At 46.3% G+C, this 27,329-nt stretch overlaps 2 protein-coding genes across 3 annotated transcripts in view; one reads left to right on the forward strand and one right to left on the reverse strand.

Moving 5' to 3' along the window:
• Rpn5 (regulatory particle non-ATPase 5) overlaps positions 1-15,583 on the reverse strand; it is a 63,768-nt gene extending 48,185 nt beyond the window's left edge. For both annotated transcript variants that reach the window (XR_014707457.1, XM_084603577.1), the window contains exons 1-5: positions 15,484-15,583; positions 13,613-13,730; positions 13,462-13,521; positions 11,425-11,661; positions 9,380-9,634 (exon numbers count right to left, since the gene is read on the reverse strand). Coding sequence is in view for 1 of the 2 variants with exons in the window: in XM_084603577.1 (XP_084459703.1) it covers positions 9,380-9,634; positions 11,425-11,661; positions 13,462-13,521; positions 13,613-13,717 (657 nt within the window). In the remaining variant the exon portion in view is untranslated. The remainder of the gene's footprint in view (positions 1-9,379; positions 9,635-11,424; positions 11,662-13,461; positions 13,522-13,612; positions 13,731-15,483) is intronic.
• Positions 15,584-15,685: 102 nt separating this feature from the next.
• On the forward strand, positions 15,686-26,694 carry LOC146187985 (uncharacterized). The gene is made up of 6 exons (XM_084603579.1): positions 15,686-15,823; positions 16,505-16,603; positions 17,771-17,917; positions 18,277-18,452; positions 19,503-19,584; positions 26,585-26,694. The coding sequence occupies exons 1-6, from the start codon at positions 15,722-15,724 to the stop codon at positions 26,669-26,671; spliced, it is 693 nt and encodes a 230-aa protein (XP_084459705.1). The 5' UTR covers positions 15,686-15,721; the 3' UTR covers positions 26,672-26,694.
• Positions 26,695-27,329: the final 635 nt, after the last annotated feature.

Raw genomic sequence — 27,329 nt, forward strand, 5'->3', positions numbered from 1 at the left:
AAGAAAAAAAAAAAGCTTTTCAGTGCCACGACCATCTGTGCCGCCGACGCACGCAGACCCAAGCACATCGGCGTCGGAGATGCGATTCTACAAAGGCGGAAGAGTGCCGCTGCTCGTCCTCTCCCACCGTTCCCCCGCTCACTTCTTTTTTTTCCCCGCAGTAGGAGTAGGTTCGCGTTTCGCGTCACGCCGGCAGAGAGGAAGAGAGAGAGAGAGAGAAAAAAAAGAGCATGCGCGGCCCGGCCAGCAAAACTAGCGAAACGCGGGAAAAAAAGCGGTGAGAAGAAAAAGCAGCCAATGATGTTTCCCAATGGTGATCACGTGATAGTGTCATCATGCCAGTGCTCCGCGCCCTTGTTGACCGCCAACGACCCCTACTACGCAGTGCACAGATCCATTGTTCGTGGCAGGTGTGCGCGTCGTGTCCCGCAATTTTCTACCAGACTGTACGCTGTCACCTCGTGGTGTGCGATGTTTGTTTTCGTGCGCGCCGTGTTCGCCGTGTTGCTACTATGGCTAGTCGGCCAACAACTCGAAAAAAGCCGCTTGAGCTTCGTGAGAAGGCCGAAGTTTTGACCGAAGTTCGCGCCGGCCGGCTTTCGAAGACTGAAATAGCGCGCAAGTTCGGCATCGCGAAAAGTACCGTGAGCGGTATCGTAAAAGACGAAGTGCGGATTACCAGTGCTTTGGAAGATGGTGAGTTTGCGCCGAAGCGGAAGAGGATGCGCACAGCTATGCAGAAAGACCTTGAAGACATTCTGCTTGCCTGGGTGAAGAGAGAGCGCAGTGTGAATTTGCCTGTGGATACTACTGAAAGCTAAGGTGGAAGAAATTGCCCTGCGACTGAATGTCGAGTTTGCGTGCAGCGATGGGTGGCTCGACCGTTTTTGGAAAAGGCATGGACTGGCCTTTCGTTGTGTTGTCGGTGAGGCCGCTACAGTGGATGAAGCGGTCTGCAGCGATTGGAGGCAGAACAAGATGAATGAACTCATGGACGAATATGACCCTCAAGACATATACAATGTGGACGAAACTGCGCTTTTCTACCAGCTACTCCCAAATAAAACGCTCGCTGCTGGTAATGACTGCGTGGCAGGCAAACGGAGCAAGCTTCGAGTAACAGTCCTCGTGGGCGCAAATATGACTGAGACTGACAAACTAAAGTTGCTGGTGATTGGCAAATCTTAAGCACCACGCTGCTTTAAAAACATAAAAACGCTGCCGGTCATGTACATGGCTAATTCAAAAGCAGGGATGACGCAGGCACTTTTCGAGCAGTGGCTTCATGAGATGGATCGCCACTTCCAGAGACAGAAGAGAAAAGTTCTCATTGTTGTTGACAACTGTCCCGGACACGGCCACGTCGCCGGACTTCATGCCATCCGACTGGAGTTTCTACCAGCGAATACAACGGCGAAGCTGCAGCCTATGGACCAGGGAATAATAAGTAGCTTGAAGAGGCACTATCGTCGCTCTCTGCTGCAAAGGATGCTGATTTGCATGGAGAACAATAAGGAGTACACAGTTAACCTGTTAAGTGCTGTCCACTTACTGACGAGCGCCTGGGAGCAGGTTACTCAAGCCACTATTGCCAACGCCTTCCGCCATGCAGGATTTGTGGCGCTTAGTGATTGCTCAGTGCAGAATGACTGCGATACTACGAATGAGGACCACACTGCGAACTTGGAGGATAGAAGCATTGTTTCTGCGTTGAGCAGTAAGGGTGTGTTCATTGACATCAGTGCATATGTCAGCATTGACGAAAGTGCGGAAACGTGTAGGGCTGACACACTGGACGCTCTGATTGAAGAAGTGCTTGACCTACCATCGGAAACTGCTGCTGAAGATGACAGCTTGAATGTTATGCCTGAATCTGCACTAGTTTAGTGCAGTTTTTTGAACAGTGTGAGGGCAGTGAAGGGTATCTTCAAAAGTTAAGCGAGATGTCTGCTTTTGTAGCAGGCCGTCGATTTTCACGACAGACACAAAAAAAAAATGACTGGGTAACAGTCAACAATGCCTGATGCCTTACTACTGCAAAGTGTAGTAGACAATTATTAGTCCAATAAATGCTTGTATTGCAGTGTATTTTCCTAAAAGGCCATTTTATTCATTTGTTCTCATCTACGAGGTATTTGGACACACTCTGCATGCTCAAACATCATTTTTGGAAGCGCTCCTGATTAGACGAACTTCTGATAAGACGAACAATTTTCATGGTCCCTTGGAGTTCGTCTTAAAGGGAGTTTACTGTATCGAACTCCGCGCCACGCACTGGAAAGTGCGCCTTTCCCAAAGGCGGTCGCATCACCCTCGGCCGTTTGCTGCGTGACGTTTTCAAGCCACGCGCGGAAGTACTGAGAAGGGACAGTTCAACTAGAGCAGCGCCGCACCTATTCCTTAAAGGCACGCGCATTTGCAGTTATCGTTTCCCGCACGCCAGCACGTGACGTTTGCAAGCCATGTGCGTGAATGAACCAGACAACCGGTGGGAACGAGAGGGGAAAAACGCGACAGAGTGAAGCGCAAGGGTGTGCCCATTCTTTTGCCGAGCTATCTCTCTCCTTCCTCTTTCCCGGCCTTCGTTCGCAGTCGCACGCGCTACTCATGCGCCAACCAGCTCAGTCCGTTTTCAGAAAGAACGTCGGATGCTTTCTCCAGAGTGTGTTGTGAACCCTCTGCGGCGGCGGCTGACGTGGCTATGGCGCCTGCGGAAGTCAAGAAGCGGCAGATCTTTTTCTTTTTTTTGCGAGAGTCGTCTATTTGTATGGTTGTGCTGTATGCGCGACGTAGTGTGAGATATGACGTTACGAAGCGGCATTTTTTGGGGGGGAGTCGTTTATCCTTGCATGTATGAATCAACGAAAGCACGCGGTCAGCTGCGATCATGACACCGGCTTTTAGCATTTTTCGCTTCAAACAGCACTTGCAGCTACTGTATCACACTTTCCAATGATTTTGTGGCAGTGGACTACGCCCGCCCCAAGCGCGGCGTGATAAATCGAACCAGGCTTGTGCAATCAAGCCATCACGAGCAGTTTGTCAAGTTTGCTCCCCACTGCCACAGGAGCTATCAAAAGATAAACACGCCGCGATGTTATCACTGCAGCTGTGGATGAGACCGAAACTGAATGCGACATGCAAGTGAAAACGCTGGCAATTTCTGCCGCGGCGACACAGAAACCTTGTTTTGAGCTGCTGCGGTGGCTTGAACGGCAGAGGGACGCAGTTCCAACAAGTTGAAAATTTTTTGCTCTGTCGCTACTGCTCGTCGCTGAGATCACTTAATCGCTTGCATGTGCGCGAGCTGGCTTAACGCTTATTTTTTTTCAAAATTCTCGAGTGCAAAAGTGGAGGGTGGGTTCATTATACGAGTGAGTTCATTACGCAACAAATACGGTATCGTTTTTTCGCATCGTAAGTGCCGTCCCAAGCCGATTTCTGTATATCGAATTATCAATACAGATGAACCTCGATATAACGAAGTCCTACTTGCAGTCAAAAATTTCGTTACATCGCGAATTTCGTTACGTCGAGGTTCCCATGTTTCAGCTGTCAATAAAGTATAACTGGTTCGTGGAGCACTGCTAGTTGATGAGAACTTGTAAAACACTTATTGAGGAAATACGCAAGAAAATCTAGTAATAGTAGCGCTAACAAGGGCACCGGATGTTTTTTTCTATATCAGGAGCATAATGAGTGATAGCAAACACCGCGATGGCATCATTTTTCTCCGTGTGTGCATAGCAAAGAAAGAGCGCAGCGCCTAGTACTCAAAGCCGCCACAAGATGTCGCCACTGGTATCATCATCATTAAACATTTGCAGGCGGGGACGCATCAATGGGGAAAAAATAAAGAAAAATATGTTTGATCGCTCGCGCCGGCGCGGCCAACATTACTAGACTAGTAACGTTGGGCGCGGCTACCTTGGGCGTGGCTCGTTCTTGCTGACGATGGGATTGTGCTCGCGACGAAGCGCTTGGCGAACGCTTATGTGACGGTTAAGTGAACGGTTTCTATCAGTGCTTAATTATGTCGGTTTTCTTGCTCTGCACTTTATTTTATTCGCTGTATGCGACCAGGGCACATTTTTATTTTATTTTTCTTTCGCCGCTCGCCCGTTTTAACGGTACGATCACACTAGCACTATCAGTTTGTCAACACTGGGCTTTTTCTCTTTTTTTTTTTTCGTATGAGGACATTGCACACACACACAAAAAAAAAGGATGCTGCAAGAAAATTCGGTCTACTAACTCAATGGTCGTGTTATTCGTGGAATTACGAGACTGTTTCATGAATGCGAAAAATGTTTATTCGAACTTTGTGGAGTACGTGCAGTCGATCCAGTTCATGTGGCAGCAAAGAACTCCGTCAACTTCAACTGACACTTTTTAATAGGCGTCGGCATTATAAGGTGCTCGTATGTAGACAGGGCTACCAAGGCCTGCTCAAGTGAATGCGCGCCCGCGTGCGCACGCAGAACATCCAGCGCATCCATGACTTGCGTCGGTGAAGGCGCGCTGCTCGCCACTGTGGGCGTCTTGGTCAGAGTCGTCATCCTCCATTCCCGTGTTGGTGACACTCCGAATTACAGTGGCATCATCCAGCTCTCCGGTTGTAAGAGCACAAGCGTCGCTGAAAACAAAGTCTTCAAGCGTCACGTCGCTGGGAGCACCACCCTGATCGCAGAGCAGCTGCCACGATCCACCGACTTCTGTGCTGGATGTGGATGGCATGCTTTCGTGGTCGTCGTCATTAGCTTCGTAACCCAGTTCTTGGTTTGAGTGCATGCTATCCTTGAAGCCCGCCTTTTTGAAGCAGTTCGCTATAATCTCGCTGCTGGTCGACTCCCATGACTGCGATAGCATCTCCAAGACCATGAATACGTCTATTTTGGTCTCTCTTTTGAGCTCAATGTTCAGCAGCAGCCTTTCAATCACCCGCTTGCGGTACAAACACTTCACACTGTTAATAATACCCTGGTCCAGTGGTTGTATCAGGGAGGTGCAATTTGCAGGAAAATATTCGAGCTCGACGTTGGTGAGCGCACAGTCTTAACATGATGCGCGGAGAAGTTGTCCACAAGTAGGCAGATGCTTCTTCCCTGCTTGCGCATTTCAGCATCCAAGTCCTGCAGCCATTTTCTGAACAAATCCTGCGTCATCCATGCCTTCGTGTTTGACGTGTATTTCACCGGCATCGTTTTCTTGCCGCTAAAGCAGCGCGGCTTCTCACTTGTTCCAATTACGAATGGCACGCGTTTACCGCTGCCATTCATGTTGGCACAGAAAAGAACAGTTAAACGCTGCTTACTGTGCTTGTCACCATGGCATTTTTCATTTCGCAGCGCCAATGTTTTCTTTGGCAACAGCCGATAGAACGTCGAAACGTGCCAAAATGCCCGGGACACTATCACGCAGCCATTCAGATGCTCCAATCTCGTTCGCCTCAGCAGACTCGCCGCTGGCCACCTTTCCAACAATGTTGTGCCTCTCCTTAAATCGTTGGAGCCACCCGCTGCTGGTTTTGAAGTCGTCGCACCCAAGGATGCAAACGAAGTTCAGGGCCTTCTGTTGTAGAATGGCCCCGCTCAACGGCATGTTTTTGGCACGCATATCCAAGAACCACGTGAAAAGGGCCTTTTCTACGTCGACGTAGCTTTCCTCCTTTAATCTTTTCCGCTGCAGGCCCGAGCCACCCGCACTAACGGCAGTCATAATGCTGTCTTCCAATTTAAGAATAGTAGACAGTGAACTTTGCGAAAGTCCATACCTTTCGGCAACAGTCTTCTTCTTCTTTTCGCCGTTCATTACTTCAGTGATGATCTTGGCTTTCATGTCCATAGACAAAACTTTTCTCTTGCTCCCCTGCACGATGAACGGAGCAAAGTCGAAAAAACGCTGCTGCTGTTCGTAGGCCTCAGTCGAGCTCAATAGCGACGCTCTTTGTCAGCCTCCTCAGGCCTCACGTACGCGTATTTCCGGTTTGCGCTTTCACGTTCCAAGTCTCCGACAGGCCAGTGGCATCATGGCGGGACGCGTCTTGAAACTTCTGTGCCGCGGGTTTCGTATGCGTACGACAGATGGCACGGCTGTACGTTCTCGCAGATTCCTAGACTGCCGGCAAAATTGTCACGTAAAAGGGCAAATACAAAATGCGTTCTGTCTCTGCTAAACTTTTATCTCTCATTCGATTATGAAAGTCTCTCCTGGCGCATGCATGCGATGCGCAAGGACTTCGTTACATCGAAAGTGCGGTACAAAATTACTTCAATAAATCGCGAAAAAAAAATACGATTTTCAATGGGGAAGTGATTGGGAAATGAAAAAAATATGTTACATCGCGAATTTCGTTACATCGAGGTTCGACTGTATATCAAACTATTTCGCGATCCCCTTCGAGTTCGACGTATCCGGGTTCGACTGTATTCATAATAGCATTTTGTTGTCACACTTGCTGTGTACGCCATGCCTTGCAACGGTTTCCTGGACTTAGTCAAGCTGCTATCCAGGAAACCTTCCTACAAAACTGGAAATAAACTGAATTGAATTGAAGATTGGCCTCTAGCTCTGGATAGCATACCAACTGTATCCCTTGAAAACCTCTTCGCTTGGCATCACAGTTGAAAATTTTGTTTCGCTGCTACTGCCACTCCGGCATAACCCGTTTAGAAGTTTCGGACTTGCGGCCCACAGTGCAGTTGTTTCTTCGGCATAAATGATAGCCGCGTCCTTGAACGCTGTGTGGAACAAGCGCCGAATGCTTTTTGGACTGGAGAGCTCATGGGGAAGCATGTGGCCGGTCGTAAAATCAAAAGTGCGAACACAACGAATGATCAGTGTCGGCTCTTCCATCAACCATCGACACTCCCTGGAAGTGCCGCCGTGTCACGTGACCCAACGCGACTGACGTGCAAAAAGCGAGCGTCGCCGAGATTCGAATAGCGGCTCTTCCGAACACTATCGACACTCCCACAGGTTAAAGAAAAATTCTTCCAGAGAAGCACGCACAGCAACTGAATGTTGGACTTAGAGCCGTAGAGAAAACAAATTTGCCATAGCATATCTGATATGGTTTTTATCTTGCTCTTATTAACAGTGCCATGATTTGGTTTCGATTGTAAGTCTAATCCCACACTTCGGATTTTCGAATTTTAAAAAAGTGGTCGACTTACAATCGTGTAAATATGGTATCCTTTCAGTTCTTCAAAGAGTTGTTTGGGTCCTTCTAGCATTTAGAGCCACGCATACCTCACTTCTGTGCCAAACCATTTGTGCTATGAGATTAGTTAGACTGCAATAGATGACAGCAGACTATTCCGCAGCACAACCAGTCATTATTAACTGACACTGAACACAAATAACCACTACTATAGTCAGTCGCTGACTCCAGCACTTTCTGATGCACGCATGCTTCTGTGGTGCACGCATATTTCAAGTCATTGTTGTAAACCTAAGCAACATTACACACCCCACCAGGTGTCGAGAGCTGGAAGAGCAACTGGTAGTGGCTGATTGCTACCTCGCTCCACGTGGCAGTTTTTGCATAGGAGGAACAGTGTATTGCCGTCAATGAACTGCAAAAGCTACAGAAATGCACTGAGCAGTTCAAAACACTGTGGTGCATGCACAAATGGCTCGTCCATTGCCTCAGAGCACATACACCTTCGTGCAGAACTATGCCACTGACAAAAAAGTGCACTGATCCACTCATCCCAGGGGAAGGAGCGATATTTTGCAGTCGCTTTTCAAGCACCTCCACCAGAGAGTCCAATTATTTAGTTTCAGTCCATGCATTGCAGTGTGCTGCACAAATTTATCCACATTTTAGTTGCTCCTCACTGCTCTCGAAGAGCAAAGGGTGCAAGAAATCTTACACCAATCCTGAATAGATGTCACCAAGTTTTATGGAGTTTCAGAAAGCCATACATTATGTCCCATGTGCACTCTATTTATCAGAGGCCAGTGCTATCAGAAGAAAAAACATTCCCAGCCATTTCTCACTGCTGGTCTGTTCACTAACAGTAAGAGATGTTTTATTATAATCGGGAACAGCTCAAGAGGGCCCCGCAAAGGACTTCGGCCCTCCAGTCAAGGGCAGTGATCAGTTCCTATGACATCGCGGTTAGTCCCCTGGTGTGGAATCACGGGCATATAGTAGACACTCCCGTCAAAATGGAATACCAAATCTGCTCGCAAAAGAACCCATTCCTCAGTTATGCCACTGAGAATGTCTCTACTAGTGTGTCTAGTGTGTTTCTCTGTTTCGCACCACCGTCACGTGACCGCAGTTCAAAGTGCATTGCAGAGTACCAAGATGCTGTAATAACATGCAGTGGCCAGCATACTTCCGGACTAATGTTGTACACTGTTCACGCCAAGACATGCCTTGCCCATACATGCACTGTGCTACAAGGCTTATACAGTATAACCTTGTTAAAATGAATCTGGTTACTATGGGTACGTACTCTTAAATTTACAATAACACATGACACAACATTTACAATAAGCTTTGATAGATTAAATAGCTTGAATCAAACTAACTGCATTGTTAAAATGACAGTATGAATGTCAATTTAGCAAAGCACACATTCAAATAGACTGGTGGGCTGCAAGTAGTACAAGTTATGGCTTAAGGCCTGGCAAAATTAACCACCGAGACTCACTGAATAACGGGGACATTGTGGTCCATAAATATTGCTTCAAATACATTACACAACCTACAAAAGAGGAACTGTCAAAGGATACAAACGGCACGAAGCCTGTAGACGAGACCAGACAACATAGCAGACGCTCATCCTGAGTGTTCTTTTAAAAGCCCACGAGACAATAAAAAAAAAAAAAAAAAAGAAGAAAGAAAAAGAAAAAAAAAGACCATATCAAAGTCGCATAAATGCGTTTAGGTTTTCATTCCTTCTGAGCTCAATTTCAGATTGGAATTTACTCCCGGATGAGATCGTATCTGCGGCCAATTTTTCACTTGCCGTCGAGAACATTATATGAATCTGTTTTACATTTCAGGCAGTGTACTCTATTGTGGAACAGAGTCACAAATTTTTGTTGGGTGTGTCTTTTACACTTGCCCCTGAATGTGCTTCCATTCTTTTTGTTAAAACGCCAGTTTGATTTTTTGTTTTTTTTTTTTAACTGATTGTATGCCTTCGCTTCCGGTTTTTCTGTTTTTTTCTTTATGTTTGCAACTAAACACCCTACGATAATGCCCAATGGGTGCTGTAGGTATTTGTAATAAATAAATAAATGTCATCCAAAGATAGAACCACACGCAATAGACCTTTCCCCTAAGTGTGCATAAAGCAAGATCTGTCCCAAGAGCAGACGCCCTCCCTCGGCATCCCCAGTTGAAGGAATGCAAGGGTACCTGCTGTGCGGGGTCGTCAAAGAACTTGGGGGCGATCTTCTTGCTGATGATCTGGGTGCGGATGTAGTCCTGGCGCAGGAGGCACAGCCGCATCTGCTCCAGAATGAGCTCCACCTTCTCCCGCTTCTCCATGGAGCCAAAGGTCTCCACCTGCAGCTCCTGCATAAGTGAGGCCGCCTCCGCCACGTCCCCGTCCGCCTCCTTCATCTGGGCCAGCTTGTGGGTCAGCCGGGCACGCTCTACCTCCACGTAGATCTGCACACGGGAACCACTGCTGAAGCATGGCACACAGAGCCCCACAAAATGTCCTGAGAAAGACATTGTAGCAGCGTGCTGCTGGAAATTAATTTAAACCACTTGAGGCTCTAGTAGATGGGCACAGACATGGGACTTCTTTGTTCATCCAATCCATTCTTGCACCTTGTATCTACTAGTCATGTACCAACTAGCCCAACAGTCCATTCTTCTGAACACTTCAGGTTCTTTGGCAAGCGCTGCAGAGGAGCATTTTTGTGTTTTGCCTTCAAAGGTGGCTGCCAAAGGCTGGATGGATAAGTCAGATCCAAAAAAGTGTGCAGTCAGGCAGTAACAAGAATGCACAAGGAGTTTCGCAGTGCCAAAAAAGAGATGTTCCATCGAGTATACCCACTAACTAAGGACATTACTTCTTCTGATGTTCTCAGGCTGGGCGTGCATCCAAGTAGTTTTCTGTATCAAGCAGCGAGTGTTGAAAAATAAGGTTCACTTTCATCCACCCATATTGCAGCCAACCCTCTTAACATCTCTTAATAAACCCTTTTAACATCTTGCCGTTTATGCCATTTTTGAATTGCTTTAAGTTCTGTTTTTCCTTTTACAGTCAAACTGTGGGATAATTCAAATTGTGCGTTACGTCAATTACCCGAGGATCAGTTTGGGCAAGAACCGCCAAATCACTTGATTTTCTAATGTTATCTTGTATTTTACTAGGGAATTCTTGTACCCTCGGTTGCAATTATGCACTTTTGCTATTGCTCTGTTTTATGAGAAAATTTTCTGTATCCACTCCTGCAATGTCCCGAGCGTCATGGGGTAGCAGCATTTGTAAGTAAATAAATAAATAAATATAACGCAACAGATGCTTGGTTTGAGCTAGTTGGTTGGGCTAGTTGGTAGCACCTGTCCTGTCTACATCTGTGCCATCCTTGTCTATATTTGCGCTATGTTTTCAAGAAATAAATATAAGAAGTCTTTGACACGATCTTGCTGTCACCAGCAAAAAAAAAGAACGGACAAACACAGACGGAAACTGCAGAGAGAACAAATCCTGGCACATGAACTGTCCAATATATTAAAGAACCTTACCACATGCAACACCTACCTTATGTCCTGATGTATTTCTTGTTTTTATTTTAATTTTTTTACTTTTATGCCCCTCTTCTCTAAGTCCTGTTCATCACAATGCCTAATCTTGAGCACCGGTGATTGGCCTGACTGTTGTTCAACTGCCCTCCACACGATGGCTGCTGAAGCATCGGAGCAGATACAACACATACAGTATGGTGAGGCTACCCAAAAATAATAAAAAATAATGTGCCTCTGCCCGTGCCACTCCCCTCAGCCTGAACAGTCGACACAACCCACAACCACAACAATTGGAGAGCTGACCTACAAACTCAAATGCGATTGGCTCTAAAGATAAGTCAACCTTCACCTGCTCGTAGGCCCTTCTGTCCCCCATATCTACGTCAACCCTGACCATTTTCATTACCAAGAATCAAAAGCAAAATATGCGCAATGGCAATGCACATTGTACCTTCCGTTTCTACTTCTGTGTGTCTATTTTTGTGGCGCTACAACATTGTGAGTACACAATGCATTATTTCCTCCCCAACCCTGCTTCTCTCTGTATTACACTCGAGCTGGGCTATCCATGCCTGGTGTGGGACAGAGTGGAGGATCATTTGGAAAGGCCACTATCCAGCAGTGTATCTAACCAGGCCTGTGGCCATCATAGTCACCATTGAAAACTGCGTCAGAAAAAGCCAAGGCCAAGCGCTTTGCACCTTTCCGGCGGTGACGGTTCGCAGAGTGTCGATGAAGGCCAGCTGCACCTCCTTGCCGGGCATCTTGTCGATGTAGGTAAGGCACTCCTGCACCATCTTGGCCACGGCCTGCTTCATCTGGCTGCGCCGCTTGGACAGTGCCAGCACCTGCTCTGACAGGCCAGTCCAGTCCTTGGCCTCAAAGCAGAGGCGCACGATGGCCACCAGGACACGCGAAGTCGAGTGCGTGTCTCCCCCCTGGCATCAAGGGGGAAGGAAAGCTTATCAATGACAAATGTAAAGAAAAATAGGAAAGCTGGAAGGCAAGCAGAACGCACAATAGAGGAGCTGGTCACAACTGTACAACAGAGAGCGAACTTGGTGTGGTACTGAACTGTTTTCTAGAAACCTTGTTCCTCAAACACATTTTCAGAAAGCATGGCCAGAGATAAGAACGTCATCGCCCATTAGCCTCCAGCTGAGCAAATCCACCACACACAATGGCTGTGGAAAGCAACAGAGCCTCCATAGGAACTTTATAGACGAAAAAAATTCATCCTGGTCTCAGCGCTGAACCAGAGACCACTACCTGTCTGGTGCTAGTATCAACACTTGACCTGGTCGGCTAGCAGGTAGCAGGGCGAAACCGCAACACCGAATGGGAGTCCTGGGGCCGCATTACGTAATAATCTCGAAAACCAGTCAGGAACAAGTCCATTAGCCCTGCTCCTACAGGTCATCCCGGACTAGCAGAACTATTCATCAACAGGGGTGGGTATAACGGATCGGTCTGCGAACATTAGATAACTATGTAATTCAACCAGTGAGGGACTTCAGGGAGCTTCCAATGCAATAGTAAGCTAAAGATTAGCCACGTGACGTAATCACTGCATTGCATTTGAAATCATCAAAGCTGAGGTAAAAAACATCCTGGCAGCTGCACGGTTTAACTGAGTGAAGTCCATCAATTGGGTCTCTCAGACATTTATAAAGGCACTTGTTGGATCATAAGTTAATAACACACCAGCTAAATGTGGAGATACAATTTAAATGAACACAGGCGTTAGTGCCAAGCAACAAAGGCAGTATATGCTAAGGTTTTCATGGCTTCCATTTACAATGGTCACCAATGGCATTATCAGCCAATTACACCAGAGCAGCAGAATCTGCCACAGCGTTTTAATTACGAGACCATAGAAAGCTGTTTCAGGCACCTGTTCTATTCTTTAAAATGACCAATTAAGCTTTATAATCCATGTATGACTGTGATATTTGCCTGCAACTATTAAACAATATGTAACTGAATTTCTTCTAGATGCTGTTTCAATTTCATTCAATCAAACATCAGGCATGATGAACCAGAACCGTTCAGTTCATGTGAGGCCCCAAAAACTTATACAACCGGTGATACGTCATTTGCGATCATTCTATCTCTTGAAACAAGCTGGACCCAAGCCCAAGTGGTGACCCAAGCTAGATTCACCTATACTAAAGACGGAAGGTCTTTGTATTTTTGTTCCACGGAAGAGAATGCATTTTCACCTTTATTATTCAGCACAATATGACATCTCGGTGGGGAAATCGCACGCTCCCTGCCTAAAAATCCACCAGTAATCTCAAACCAAGTGAGCAGTGTTATATAGAGTTTTGGTTTCTATTTCGTTTTCATGAATTGGATATACTTGTTTGTTGGCAATCTGTGCCATGTGTCCCAAATCTATAAATGCCTCTGCTTATTGAATAAAAGTCAGTACGAATCTGGTCATGACCACGTCAAATTGAGTAGTGGCTCCCTTCATCACGGCCGTCCAGCCACTACAACAAGCCGGACAAATGACCATCCGACGGAGCAGAACAATAGTTTCTCCATATCAACCGTCAGAGTTTGGAATTCTGTGGGACCCTTTAGAAGGGCACTGCATAAGCAATAAATTAAGTTTCAAAATTCTCAAAGCTGGTTTGAATTCAAGTTGTGGTTTCTGTAATATATGCACACTTCAGGTAGCCAGAAATAAGCCGTTACGTCTGGTAAACCAGTGATTAAAAAGCAATACTTACTGTTCTAGTTTGCTTTTCCAGCGACAGCAGCTGGTCGAGTGCACCCTTGAGGTCCCCTTTCTGAAAAAGTTATCCGAAGAGCATGATCAACTGACACCTGGAGGTAAGAATGACAACAGAAACATGACACAGGCAAACAACGTGGACATACTTTGACAAGGTCTTCACACTGAGGAATTTTTTCGTCGCAGGTTTTGCTGTAGTCCACCTCCATCTTGACCAGCCTGCCACCATCTGTAAATGTGTCTGTCGACATCTCTGCTGATTTCCTGGAAAGATGGAACAAGAACAAATGTGTCAGAGTGTATTAAACACAATGCTGTGCCCTTACATTTCAGTGGGAAATGAAAACAAAAGTTGAAGTCATACCCACGCTGCAGTTTCATGAAACTATCTTAAAATCTAAGGAACAGTCACAATAAAAATTTATGAGGTGTGAAGGCAAGCAAGTGCAAATATATGTCTATATTAATAGGCAGTCAATGACCGCTTCTCAAGAACAATGGAATCAACTCATAAAAATGTCAAACTGAATAATGTAAAATTTTCAATTCACAATACTCTGCAGTATTTGCATCTGAACACCGTCTGAAGTAGATTCGAAAGCAAATGTATCCGGCACTTAAGTGGGAAACTCGCAAAGTTACGTGCTCCCTTCAACACGTTTTTCATGCTCACACACCAATATCACATGACTACAGACTTTTCAAATTTCAGCACCATAGATTTCTTTATTTATTTACAAATACTGCTGTCAAGGAGACCAAGCAGGTGGGAGCATACATAAAAAAAATGATATAAACATCAGCTTAGCAAACCCATCATTCCAGGGCAACAATCAATCAAAGAAAACGGAAAAAATGAAGGCGAACCGCATTCGATACATGTGACAAAACACGTTCTTCAAAAGCAGTGCTGTCACGAAACGCAAAGGCACATGCAGACAATGTATTCCATGCTGCGCTAGTGTGTAGAAAGAATGAGTGTTCGAACATACTGGTACAGGCAAACTATGGGCAAAGGCTATGCCTGCGAGTATAACGAGTCTGTCGTATGGACTGGGACCTTAGATATGGTGCAGGAATCATGCTGAGTTGTCTGGAATACAGTGAATAAAAACAAATGCTCTATAAAAAAACTAAAAAAAAAAAAATAAAAAAAAAAAAAACTAGTGCTCTTCAGTTGACTAAAGTTGGCATGTTGTTGCTAGTCATCAGAAAGGAAGGTGATATGGAACTTCGATATGCGTTAAAGATGAAGCGGACGGCTTTTCTCTAGACTATTTCAAGTTTGTATATGGCCTTTTTCAAGAACGGATCCCACGCAATGCAAGTATACTCGAGATCACAGTCTCCCGGACACCTACTGGGGATCACTTAATTATTTGACGTAACATTGAGACACCAGAAACAGCCACATGAGCTAGCGACGAAAGACAGCACAGAAGTGGGCACGAAAACAAGCGTGACAATGCAACGAGCGGCCGTGACGGTGCATTGCGGCAAGACCCAGGCGCACACCATTCGAGCAGCATGACAAAAATGAAATAGGTCAGTGACCCATCAACAAGCCGCAAACAAAACCCAGAGGACCGAACTGCGTGTCACTGGAACGCTCGATTCTCAACAATCGATTTACGTCCTTTTAAACGCGCCTTCTAAACGGGGAGCAAGCGCCGCTCAGACCATTTGGAGCCATTCATTTAAACCCGACGGCGACAACCGTGTGGCGGTGATCTTGCAAGACGGCGCAGGGTATCGCGCGTCGAAGTTCACAATAAAATCGGGAACCGAGGCAAGGCCGCGGACACCGCGGGTTCTAGCGCTCCGAATACACGTCCAGTCAGGGTTATGTTTTAGGCAAGTCACGCCGGTATCACCCTGCTCAACGGCAATAACTATAGCTCAGACAATTTGGTAAACGCATTTAATGCAGCTTATAACATTTGAAAGTTCCAGCTACGTGCATGAATCATGCGCTACGGCTCAGAACACTGAGAAATAGAGACTCTTGACTACTCACCGAAGACGTTCGATTAGGAGCGCTGACCGCTGTGAATGCTGGCCGTGAAAACCTGATGAAGAAAAAACAATTTATCTTACACTATTGCTTCAAATGTAAATAATTATTTAAATTTTTAATGCTATTTTTTTAAATAGGCTAAAGTAAGCGTGTTTTGATAGCGTTATTTGTTTTACTTTAGCGTCTTTTTTATTTCGTTGTGGTCACATCGCGTTGTGCTTTGTCCGGATATTTAAACATGTCTGATAGCTGGATCTGTAACTTGGCGTACGAGGGGAAATTTGAAGCGCTCAAGCAGCAGCTATGTTCAGATGCGACGCTACTCACCAAAAAAGACCACGTAAGCGCATGCTCGTAGTATTTCACGCATGTGCATGTGATGTCGTTGAAACGACAGAGCGATCGGAAGTCGCAAGATGCCATCGTTTCAATGGATGACGGAGCACATATCCAAGTTTGTGGGAAAACAGCGCGGAACTACGGGACAAGACACAAGCGGTGGCTTACAACTCAGATTTTATTTCGAAGAAATTTAACACGAATTCTTGTGACACCTGCACCACACCTCAAATCACATGTGTAACAGCGTAACAACCATGTCATCGAGGCAATCTCAAACGACAGGCAAAGACTTGTAATCAAAAAGGCGAATCACATTCTTAACATGTTCAATTCCTTGTTTGTTAATGCAACAGACAGCGTGCTGATACACCTGTCGCTCAGCCTCGATAGTTTCTTGGACCAACTGTTCTTTGTGTTTGACAATTACGTAGAGCTTTACATATCCTTAATTAAAAAGTGTAGCGCATGTAACTAGGACAGAGACATAGAAGAAGACATGACGAGCGCTCATCCTCTCGTCTTCTATGTCTGTGTCCTAGTTACATGCGCTAGTATTTCTAATTAATGATGACACACCAACTAGCCTAGCTTTCTGCCTTGTTTACATATCCAAGGCAGCGTTGATTTGAGTCACGTTTTGAGCGTTTTGGCACCAAACTATCCATTTCTTGTCTCACAGGCAGGACGCATTCCCCTTCACTGGGCGATCTCGGGAAAGCGCAACGATGTCGTCAACTTTCTGTTGCAGCAAGGCTCCCCAGTTGACTCTGTTGACGAGGTAATTCCTGCTGAAACAAATTTCCAGTATGCAGCTTGCGTTTTGTGGCACGTGACCTTAAGCAACCCAGCGAAATGCTACACATTTCCATTTCACGTCAGAATTTGTTAGTGCGAAACGATATCTGTACATTTTTATAGGTTCTTTGGGATGCGCACGCTTGAACCGTTTGTTGGCAGCCTGTTGGAATGTTTACACACAGACACTCTCGTGTAGGTGCCATAGTTGCACATTTTCAAATCGTAACTGATAATTTCCTTCCCTTTTCACAGCGCCTGCTTAAGAAGACTTTGTTGGCATGAAAGGCACGCTACTGTGCTTGTAGATGTGATTCATAACAACAGTGCGACAGACGGGACATGGAAGAACAGACGACAACACAGAGCGTTTTTTTGTTGTTGTTGTTGTTTTTTTTTACTTTTGCCTCACTGTGATGGCTCTATAGTTACGTTACTTGGCTGCTGAGCAGTGGGCCTGGCTGTGTTTTGATAGAGGTGAAGCGTCCGCATTAAATCGCATCTTAAAGAAAGCCAAGTGATAAAAATTACCGGAGCTCTTTGCATGGCGTCCTTCATAGCCCATGCCGCATGCCGTACTACTTACCTTCACTTTAATCGTTTCGGCACTAATTTCGCCTGGCCCCTTTTTTCCGGTTTGGTTGTCTCAACAGAAGGTTAAACCCTTATACCATGTCTTATTTTTCTCTTTACGATGTGTTCACTTCATCTGCTCTGTGTAGTTCTCTGTTTTATTCATTATTGATGCATAATGCCGTTACTTCTCATTTTATTAGTTTTGTTGTGGAAACACTCACATAGCTGGTTACTTTTATTTTTAGACATTTTTCATTTGGAAATTGCTATTTAGTGTTTTTGTATGGCCAACCGCTGTATATTGATATGGCTGCAGTGGGTGATGTAGCGTAAGTTGCAGTAATAAAGGCAGTACATCAGTTTGAATTAGTAGTTCTTGCAGATGTTGCTAAGAATTTGCAAAGTAGTTTCAGGAAGATGGAGAGACTTCTCTCATTCTTGTTGCACTAAATAAAAAGCTGTACACAGTCATAGGTTTTTCAGAGCACACAACTGTTATGAGCGACTGTTAATGCTTTGTTACTGCTATGCATGGGCTTTTTAAGAAAATAAGCATGCACATGCATTATTGCAGGCCAATTGGACACCACTCATGATTGCATCGTCCGTCGGTCACGTTGAGATAGTGTCTGCTCTCCTGAACAGAGGAGCAAAGGTGGATGTCGCCAACCAGACGGGCCAGACTGCTCTGCATTATGCAGCGTCCAAAGGACACCTGGAGGCAAGTTTTTGCTTTTGGAATTGATGACCTGAAGTCATGCTTTGACTTCGTTTGATGCAAGGAGCTATCCCCAGCTGTGTGTGGCTGAAACAGCATTGTGTCTCTTGCTGTGTTCTCTTGTATAGACAAGTTTGGAATTACAGGGCACACATATCTCCGTTACTTCACCCAAGCTGAACGAATTGTCTGGGCCTTTCTCGCATGCACTGTATGTATAGCAGGTGAACCAATGTTTTTGAAACGGCAGCACGTGGAACCAAACGTTCGAACTTCATAGGGCGGAAAGTATTGCAAGACTCAGCTGTGGTTCTTTTATTGCGTCATGTACAACGTACATTTATGATCATGTTGCTGCGCAGGTTGCTCGGCTGCTTCTGGAACACCATGCTGACATAAATGCTCATGACTCGTATGGAAGTACCCCTTTGCATCGGGCCGCTTCTCTGGGGAGGTACCCCATTCTGCAGCTCTTTCTCGACGGCTACCGGAACAAGCTCGACATCAACTGCGTCGACCGAGCCGGCAACACGCCCCTGTGAGTTGACTTGCCTGCAGCCTAGAGTTCTTTAAAGCTAAGAGGGAGAATGGTTGCCACAGTCCTTGTTCATCCACTGTGTGTTGGTGTAGGAATACTATCAACTGCATGGTTTGCATTATAGCTTGGCTGCAGTGCTTTGCTGAAAGAGGGGTTTAGTTGCAACATTATGTCTTTCTTCTAGAAAGTCTCAAAATATACTGCCTTTCTCATTTCTGTTGACATGTTTTTGGGCTAAAGGGTGTGCCTCATTTGATCCGTGGCAGCGTTGCGGAGGACATACTCGCACTGTCAGCCTATGGGCAGTTGCACGTGTTCTAAATTTCACAATAAGCTGACACTTGTTTGTACACGATGGCGGTGCCATGTTTCCAGTGATTTTTTTTTTCTTCTCGAGGGTATAATAAACAAGAGACGAGGAAAAGTTAGCTGTCTGTCATTTGAAAGGCAGGTGTGGAATCGGGGCAGCAAATCAGTAACATTTCTAATGAATGAGTAAGCACGATCCAATGATAGGAATTTCTTTTGCACAAAAAACAAGCTAGAAAAGGTTATAACACTATCCCTTGTCAGGGTTTGAGCGATAAACCTGCACTATTCTGCTCTCTTTTTCATGCTCATAAATTTTGTTACTTCTAGTATGACTATAGAACAAGAGGGCTGAGTAGGGCTGGTTGGTTTATGCTAAAAAAGAATCAAGAAAGCAGCGCTCACATCCATGTGCTGTGTGATGTCGGTGAGCATTAAAGATACCCAGATGGTCCCACTGCGGCTCCTCTTTCCACTTTTGTATCCAAGATGTCGCATCACTGGGGCAGTGGCCGGCTTGTCTTGCTTCGCCACTGCCACATGCGATAGGAACATCAGACGTCTTTTGATCGAGTCGGGCAAGTACCCCAAACAAATTTGGTGCTGAAAATTGCTTCCGACCAAATGCCATTTCTGTGCGGAATCTGAGGTTCAAGGATTCAGCTTGGAGAAGCAATCTACTATGTGCATGTAAACTGTGCGACGCGCTGTACTTGCTCACACTGTCTGCCACCGTTTCAGGCACTTGGCATGTGAGGAGGAGATGATGGACGCTGCCAAAATGCTGGTTCATGCTGGGTGCAGAACCGACATCATGAACAAGGTCAGAAATCCCAACTTTTTTTTTTCCTGCAGTTTGCTTAGCTTGCATGCAAAGTTTTGCCAACTAATGTGCGTCTTTCTCATGCCGGCTGCATGTTCCCAATTGTTAGAAGGCACGTACGAGCCGGTTTGAGGTTGCTGTATTCTAATGAACCTAAATTGCCAGATTTTATTTTGTTCTTAATTAGTTACATCAAATTTGGAAGCCAAGCAGCATTTCAGTAAAGGTCGCTTATATGGACACCATTTTATTTTTTATGTCATTGTTCCCTGCTTCACTAAAAAAAGTTTTGAGGCTCACCGTATTTACTCGCAATAATGCTTGCACATTCTTTTGCGGAGAATTGATGTGAGGTTGGAAATGCGTATGCGAGGAAAAATTTCGAGCAAATGTTTTGGAGTGCTAAAAGCAAATTTAAATAGGTGTGACTCGGGATTCTTAGGCCAGCTATTGTAAATCTCGTTACAAGAGACACTCGGTTATAAGAGACATTTGAAAATGGTTTGGTTGGTTTTCCTATGTCTGCCATGTTAACAACATTGCATATAAGAGACATGGTTACAAGAGGCACTCTGTTACTAAGGACAACTTTTTCAGGTTCCTAAAGTAAATTCACTATTTAGAAGAGACACAACCCAGGCGTGCTCATGCAATGCAGCTGAAGTGTATCAACTCATACATGATGCACTTCAGATTCCTTTAGCTAAATTCTGTTCCATATCAGCATCTTTTTTTCTGCAATATCTCAGAAACTGAAAAAGAGCGCTTCCCCATGATCGGAAAGTCAAAACGACCCTGTTGCAGTCTCTACACAATAATGCATTTAGCCCCCTGCCCCTGCTTCCCTCTCACTGCCCAGCTACACACCCCCAGCGCTAACCTTTCTGAGTGCCAAAAAAATGAGGAAAAAAAGAAACACACACGGCTGGACGAATAATGCTGCAGGACAAAGCAGCATTCATACTGTAATGTGCATTTCTTCTTCAGCCACTGGCATTGCATTACTGCCACCTACGAAGCAAATCAAAATGCATGAATGACATCCAGCATTTTAACTCCTCAATGTTAAAATTTGATCACAAGATGAAAGCTCAGAATCCTGATGTCTTTCTCTTTGTGGACAATGCTTCTTGCAGCACTAAAGTTCTCGTGCTCAAAGTCACCAATGTTATTTTTTTGCTCCAAACTCCACACCCTACCTTCAACCAATAGGCAAATACATTATGCACTCTGTCCAGTTGCTGTACAAAACAAAGTTGGTAGAATGCTTGTTGCTCGACAGGCGGCAAGACTACAATAGTAATTGATGCGAAGTTTGCTGTTCAGGTGATTTCAAGGCGTCTGGAATGGCCTGAGAAGTGAAGCTGTGAAAAACTGTTTCAGACAAACTAAATGTAGTGACATGGTGTAAGAGGGCTTATATATAGATACTGTGGAAAGCTTCCTTGAAGATAAAGCTTGGGCGTGCATCCAAGAGACTGCTGAGGTATCAGAACCCTTTGAGGAACTCGTATCTGCAGATGTGGATCTTGTGTGCTCCCAAAGGGCTTACATAGTGTGCAATTCTCGCGCAAGTAAATGGCACATGTGCCATAGAGCATGATTACGAGGACATTTCAGAGGGAAAGTGTTAGCATCTGAGGGTGACAAGCATATAAGAGTGCCTCAAAGGTATTACAGCAACAGGAAGGCTTGCAAAGTGAAGTGCTTTACCTCCCGAATTTGGGAAGGAATACACTCTGCACTGACAGAAATACTTACTACAGTCGAACCCGTATATCGAAATTTGGTTATATCGAACTCACGGAATATCCCCTTGAAAATTTCATGTAAAAGTATAGGAAAGCCGTGTCATATATCGAACTCAATTTCACCGGTCGTTCGATATATCGAGCTCCGCACCACGCACTAGAAAGTGTGCCTTTCTCAAAGACGATCGCATCACCCTCGGCCGTTTGCCGAGTGACATTTTCAAGCCGCGCACGGAAGTAATGAGAGGGGACAGTTCGGCTAGGGCAGCGGGCAGCGCCGCGCCCATTCCCTAAAGGCGCGCGCGCATTTGCGGTTATCGTTTCCCGCGCGCCAGCACGTGACGTTTGCAAGCCATGTGCGTGAATGAACCAGAGAGAACCGGTTGGAACGAGTGGGGAAAGACGCGACAGAGCGAAGCGCGAGGGTGTACCCATTCTTTTGCCGAGCTATCTCTCTCCTCTCTCTTTCCCGGCCTTCGTTCGCAGTAGCACGCGCTACGCATGCGCCAAGCCAGCTCAGCCCGTTTTCAGACAGAGCGTTGGACGCTTTCCCCAGCGTGTGTTGCGAACCCTCTGCGTGCAGCGGCTGACGTGGCTATGGCGCCTGCGGAAGTTAACAAGCGGCAAATCTCTTTTTTTTTCGAGAGTTGTCTATCTTTATCGTAGTGCTGTACGCGCGGCGTAGCGTAAGATATGGTGTTACGAAGCGGCTTTTTTTTTCTTTCTTTCTTTTTTTTTCGGGAGTCGTTTATTCTTGCATGTATGAATTAACGAAAGCAGACACCGGCTTTTAGCATTTTTCGCTTCAAACAGCATTTGCAGCTACTGTATCACGCTTTCCAATATTTTGTGGCGGTGGACTACGCCCGCCCCAAGCGCGGCCGGCGTGATAAATCGAACCAGGCTTGTGCAATCAAGCCATCACGGGCAGTCTGCCAAGTTCACTCCCCGCCGCTGCAGGAGCTATAAAAAGATAAACACGCTGGGACGTTATCGCTGCGCAGCATCTTGGCACGCTGCCAAGAAATGAGCTGTGGATGAGACAACCGAAACGGAGTGGGTCATGCAAGCGATAACGCTGGCGATTTCTGCAGCGGCGACACAGAAACCTTGTTTCGAGCTGCCGCGATGGCTGGAACGGCAGAGGGACGCAGTTCCAACAAGTTGGAAATTTTTTGCTCTGTCGCTGCGGCTCGTCGCTAAGATCGCTTAATCGCTTGCATGTGAGCGAGCTGGCCTTAACGCTTTTTTTTTTTTTTTTTTCCAAATTCTCGAGTGCAAAAGTGAAGGGTGGGTTCATTATGCGGGTGAGTTGATTACTCGACAAATGCGGTATCGTTTTCTCGCATCGTAAGTGCTGTCCCAAGCCGATTTCTGTATATCGAATTATCGATATATCGAATTATTTCGCGATCCCCTTCGAGTTCGATATATCCGGGTTCCACTGTAGTATGAATAACTTCTTTAAGCTTACCTGAACAATTTCCTGTTAATGCATGTGAATGTATTTATAAGCTGATGTGCAGTAAACTGATCAATACAGTGCTTTTAGAATTTTTAGTTACAAGAGACCTTACTTACAAGAGACAATTTTTTCGGGTCCCTTGAGTGTCTCTTGTAACGAGGTTTTACTGTACAGTCGAACCCGGTTATATCGAACCCGGATATATCGAATTTTGGTTATATCGAACTCACGGAATATCCCCTTGAAAATCCCATGTAAAAGTATAGGAAAGCCGTTGCTGTGTCCGAGCTAATTTATTGCTCAGAAGGCGTCGGCGTGTCTGCGTTTGCTCCACGGGCATCTCAGCAAGCTTCGTCTGCATATGTTCACCTGGTCTGCACGCACGCCTCAACAGCCGTTGTCCTCACCCATGGCCATTTCGAAGCACCGATTTGGTCGCTTTGTGTAGAAACGGCCTGACTTCCCAAGAAGAGCCTGGCCTGTTAATGACCTACAGAGGGGCGGCGGCGGAGCAAGCGACCGTCGTCGGAACCGCGCGGTGTCGGGTTACAGTGCTCGACATTGGACAAAAGCGGAGGGAGAAGCCATCGTCGGCTTCGCGCGAGCTCTGGCCTGCTGGCTGAAGTGTTTGCCGCTGAGGGGGAGACCCACAAGGCGCCAGACCGAACGGACAAAAACAGAGGCAAGCTGTGAGGATGGAACGATGGGGGGTCGCTTGTGAACTGGCGATGTGTTTGTTAAAGTGTAGTGGCACACGTGCAAGAATGTGCGGGGCGGGGCTCAGTGATGCAGTGCGCAAACTGTCACCTCGCGCTTTGCGATTGGCCCGTGCCAAAGATGAACTAATTCCCTGCCTAGGGATCTAGGGAGACCCAAGAGAAGAAAATCTGGTGTCCGACATCTGGAGAGGGCTTCCTTCTGAAATCTTCAAAGTGTACACATGTAAATAAACTACTTGTACTCAGCTCTAATGAAAGCTCCACGTCTCCACGGTTCTTGTGCGTCCGGCGTCGCGACACCGCGTCATATATCGAACCTAATTTCATTGGTCGTTCGATATATCGAACTCCGCACCACACACTGGAAAGTGTGCCTTCCCCAAAGACGATCGCATGACCCTTGGCCGTTTGCCGCGTGACGTTTTCAAGCCATACGCGGAAAGAATGAGAGGGGGCAGTAGGCGACGGCTGGTCTAGGCAGCGCCGCGCCCATCCCCCAAAGGCGCGCACATCTGCAGTTATCGTTTCCGGCGCGCCAACACATGACGTTTGCAAGCCATGTGCGTGGGTGTGCCCATCCTTTTGCCAAGCTATCTCTCTCCTTCAGCACGCGCTACGCATGCGCCAAGCCAGCTCAGCCCATTTTCAGACAGGCATCGGACGCTTTCTCCAGCGTGTGTTGTGAACCCTCTGCGCGCGGCGGCTGATGTGGCTATGGTGCCTGCGGACGTTAAAAAGCGGCAGCTCTCTTTTGTGTGTGTGTGTTTTCTTGCGAGTCGTCCTTTCTTATCGTTGTGCTGTTCAGACGTTAAGAAGCAAGTTTTTTTTTTTGCGGGAGTCGTTTATCCTTGCATGCATGAATCAACGAAAGCACGCGGTCAGCTGCTGCGATCATGACGCCCGCCCCACGCGCGGCGTGATAAGTCAAATCAGGCTTGTGCAATCAAGCCATCACGGGCGCTCTGCCAAGTTTGCTCCACGCCACCGCAGGAGCCATCAAAAGATAAACGCGCCCCGACGTTATCGCTGCGCAGCATCTTGGCACGCTGCCAAGAAATGAGCTGTAGATGAGAGACCGAAACGGAGTGACGCGTGCTATCGACATGCAATCGAACACGCTCGCAATTTCTGCCGCACCGAAACCTTGTTTTGAGCTGCCGCGGTGGCTCGAGCAGCGAGAGGGACGCAGTTCCAACAAGTTTGAAATTTTTTCGCTCTGTCGCTGAGAACGCTCAATCGCTTGTATGTGAGCGAGCTGGCCTTAACGCATTTTTTCTTTTTTTAATTCTCGGTGCAAAAGTGGAGGGTGGGTTCATTATGCTAGTGGGTTGATTACGCGACAAATACGGCATCGTTTTTTCGCTTCGTAAGTGCCGTCACAAGCCGATTTCTGTATATCGAATTATCGATATATCGAACTATTTCGCGATCCCCTTCGAGTTCGATATACCCGGGTTCGACTGTATAACCAAAATAATAATTTCAAGCAGAACTTACCTTTGTTATAAACATATAGGGTTGCCAGAAGTATGAATTACTAAAGCACTTTATTTGCCGCACATAGGTCATTATCACACCCCGCGTTTCAGGATATAATGTTCAAAGCAGACCATACAGTTGTACTCTTATCAGAGCCTTGATCCGCGTCCGTGTGAACACTGCAATTGCTGTCTCCAGTAACGTACCACGCAGAACTGGACCCCGAAGTGCTTGCCTGCAGCGCGGTTGACATGCTCTAGTGCGCACTCGATAAGTTTCAGCTTAAAAATAGCTGTATAGACTGCATACTACCCCATCGCAATGCAGCACCAAGAACTTGGTAGACGTTGGAACAAAACAAGCGACGCAGACAGAATGAGGGAACAATGACGAGACACCTCTCAAAATGGCAGAAGCAATGGCTCATAGAGGAAGGAAACAACTTAGGAGAGGTCCTTGCCATTCCCAATGCATTAGAGAAAGTGTGGCGTAAGTGACGTCATAATTTAGGGTTAGCCAAGTCGGGCCATTAGCAACGGCGACGCTGTTGCTATGAAAACTCGGGCCACTAGCAACAAGTTGCTAAGGGTACGTGAGGTATGTGAGCGTTGCGGAGAAAGAAAATGTGGAGGGTAAAGGAGGAGGAGAGATGTTGCAGCGTCTGGTCATGGCGCGGCCGCGCCGGCTTCAAAAAAATGACGTCAGGGCCTTTCCCATGTTCTTTCCTTCTTCCATCTAGCAGCTAGCATAACCTATGATGATAATAATATACTCCAGCACGCTATCATCGCTTGATAGCGCACACACACAACTAGGCCAGCTAGTTTCAGTAGCGCTCCAAAGATGGAGCTTGCTACTACTAGCAGACAATATACAGATGACCCTCGCGGTGGTAATTTTAGTGGTGTGATGATTATGCGAGGAAAAAAGAAATTCCAATTTTTTACAGCCAGTATGGGGGGTGCGAGCATTATGCAAGTGCAAGCATTATGCGAGTAAATACAGTATACACGATTTTACAAGAAGGTGAAGGATGCTGCCATATTGGGGAGCTGGGCTGCTATCGTAGCACGGGAAAGTGTTGACGACTTCCTCCCTTAACAGCCCAGTCAAACCGGTTTCTCCAAGGGTCGTAACATGGTCTATATTAGCCCATCTCGGCCATTTTAGGAAAGGGCCTATCATTTTCAGTTACTACTCCAGTCACTCAACATGTGTGCAGGTGTTTTTCTAGTAAAATTTTAGGTGGCCACGCTGCGATCGTGCAGCAGTTAGGGCGCTCGTCTGCTGTAGCCGAGGATGTGGGATTGAATCTCAGCCATGGTGGTGCTGATGGAGCGGCTCCACACGTTACATTACAGCAAAATTTCGTTAAAATTAAGGCCACTGCGAATAGCATTTCTAACCCATCATCCTACTGGTTAGTGTTGCTACTTAGGACTCTTGAATTGGTACTGTTGATGAGGGTTACCTATTAGCAGTGAATTATCATCATTAATATATAGCAGCTATGCATACAGCAGTGCTCTCACATATACCTTTAAGCATCCTCCAAGTTTAATTTCTCACTTGCCTTTCCTGTGCAGGAAGAAAAGACGCCCCTTCAGATGTTACCGCCTACCTTGTCAAGGATGCTGCAGTCTCTGCACGTAGCTTCAGCTGGAGATTATTAAAGTTGTTGTTAATCAATGTGTAACCGTGACCCCACTCCTGGTGTTGTAAGCACGAGGCGAGTAATTGCATCTGCTGTAAATGGGCACTCTCTCTGTGGTGGTTTGCCGTTGCTCTGTCACCGACCTAGATAATCGATGGCGTGCCAGGGGTGCAGTGATGGCACAACGAGCAACAAATACCGGTTCAGCAAGGCAAACAATGCACACCTTTTGCCACTTTTCTCAAATACAGTGGTGGAACTGCTGCGTCAATTGTGCCAAACTGCGCCAAATCAGAAATCCTGCTAGATGCTGCTACAAAATCGATTTTTTGCCTACTTCTGCGCCACGCCCTTGCCAAAAGTCGCTGAATAACTCTGCCGACAGCGAAACTGAACTGTCTTGAAACCAAAACTGACGTCTACTGGCAACAGTGTGCAAGGCGGAAGAACATTTTTGCAGGTCCTGGGTGGACAATCACGTGACACAAAATTGACGTTTGTCTACGTCACTTCTGCATCTCCTGCCGGTGTTTTTTTTTTATCTACTGGGAGTGAGTGAGAGGGGGCTGCAAGATATCTCTCAAGTCCAATGCGCAGGAAGGGTGGAAGAAGAGGCTGGCAGGCTGGCCGTCGAAGGTTCGAAGCACGTTGAAATGTGTGATGGCTTCGAGCTGCTC

The sequence above is a fragment of the Amblyomma maculatum genome, chromosome 5, assembly GCF_055883805.1.
Source record: "Amblyomma maculatum isolate TAMU_Amacu chromosome 5, ASM5588380v1, whole genome shotgun sequence".
Taxonomy (NCBI): Eukaryota; Metazoa; Arthropoda; class Arachnida; order Ixodida; family Ixodidae; genus Amblyomma; species Amblyomma maculatum.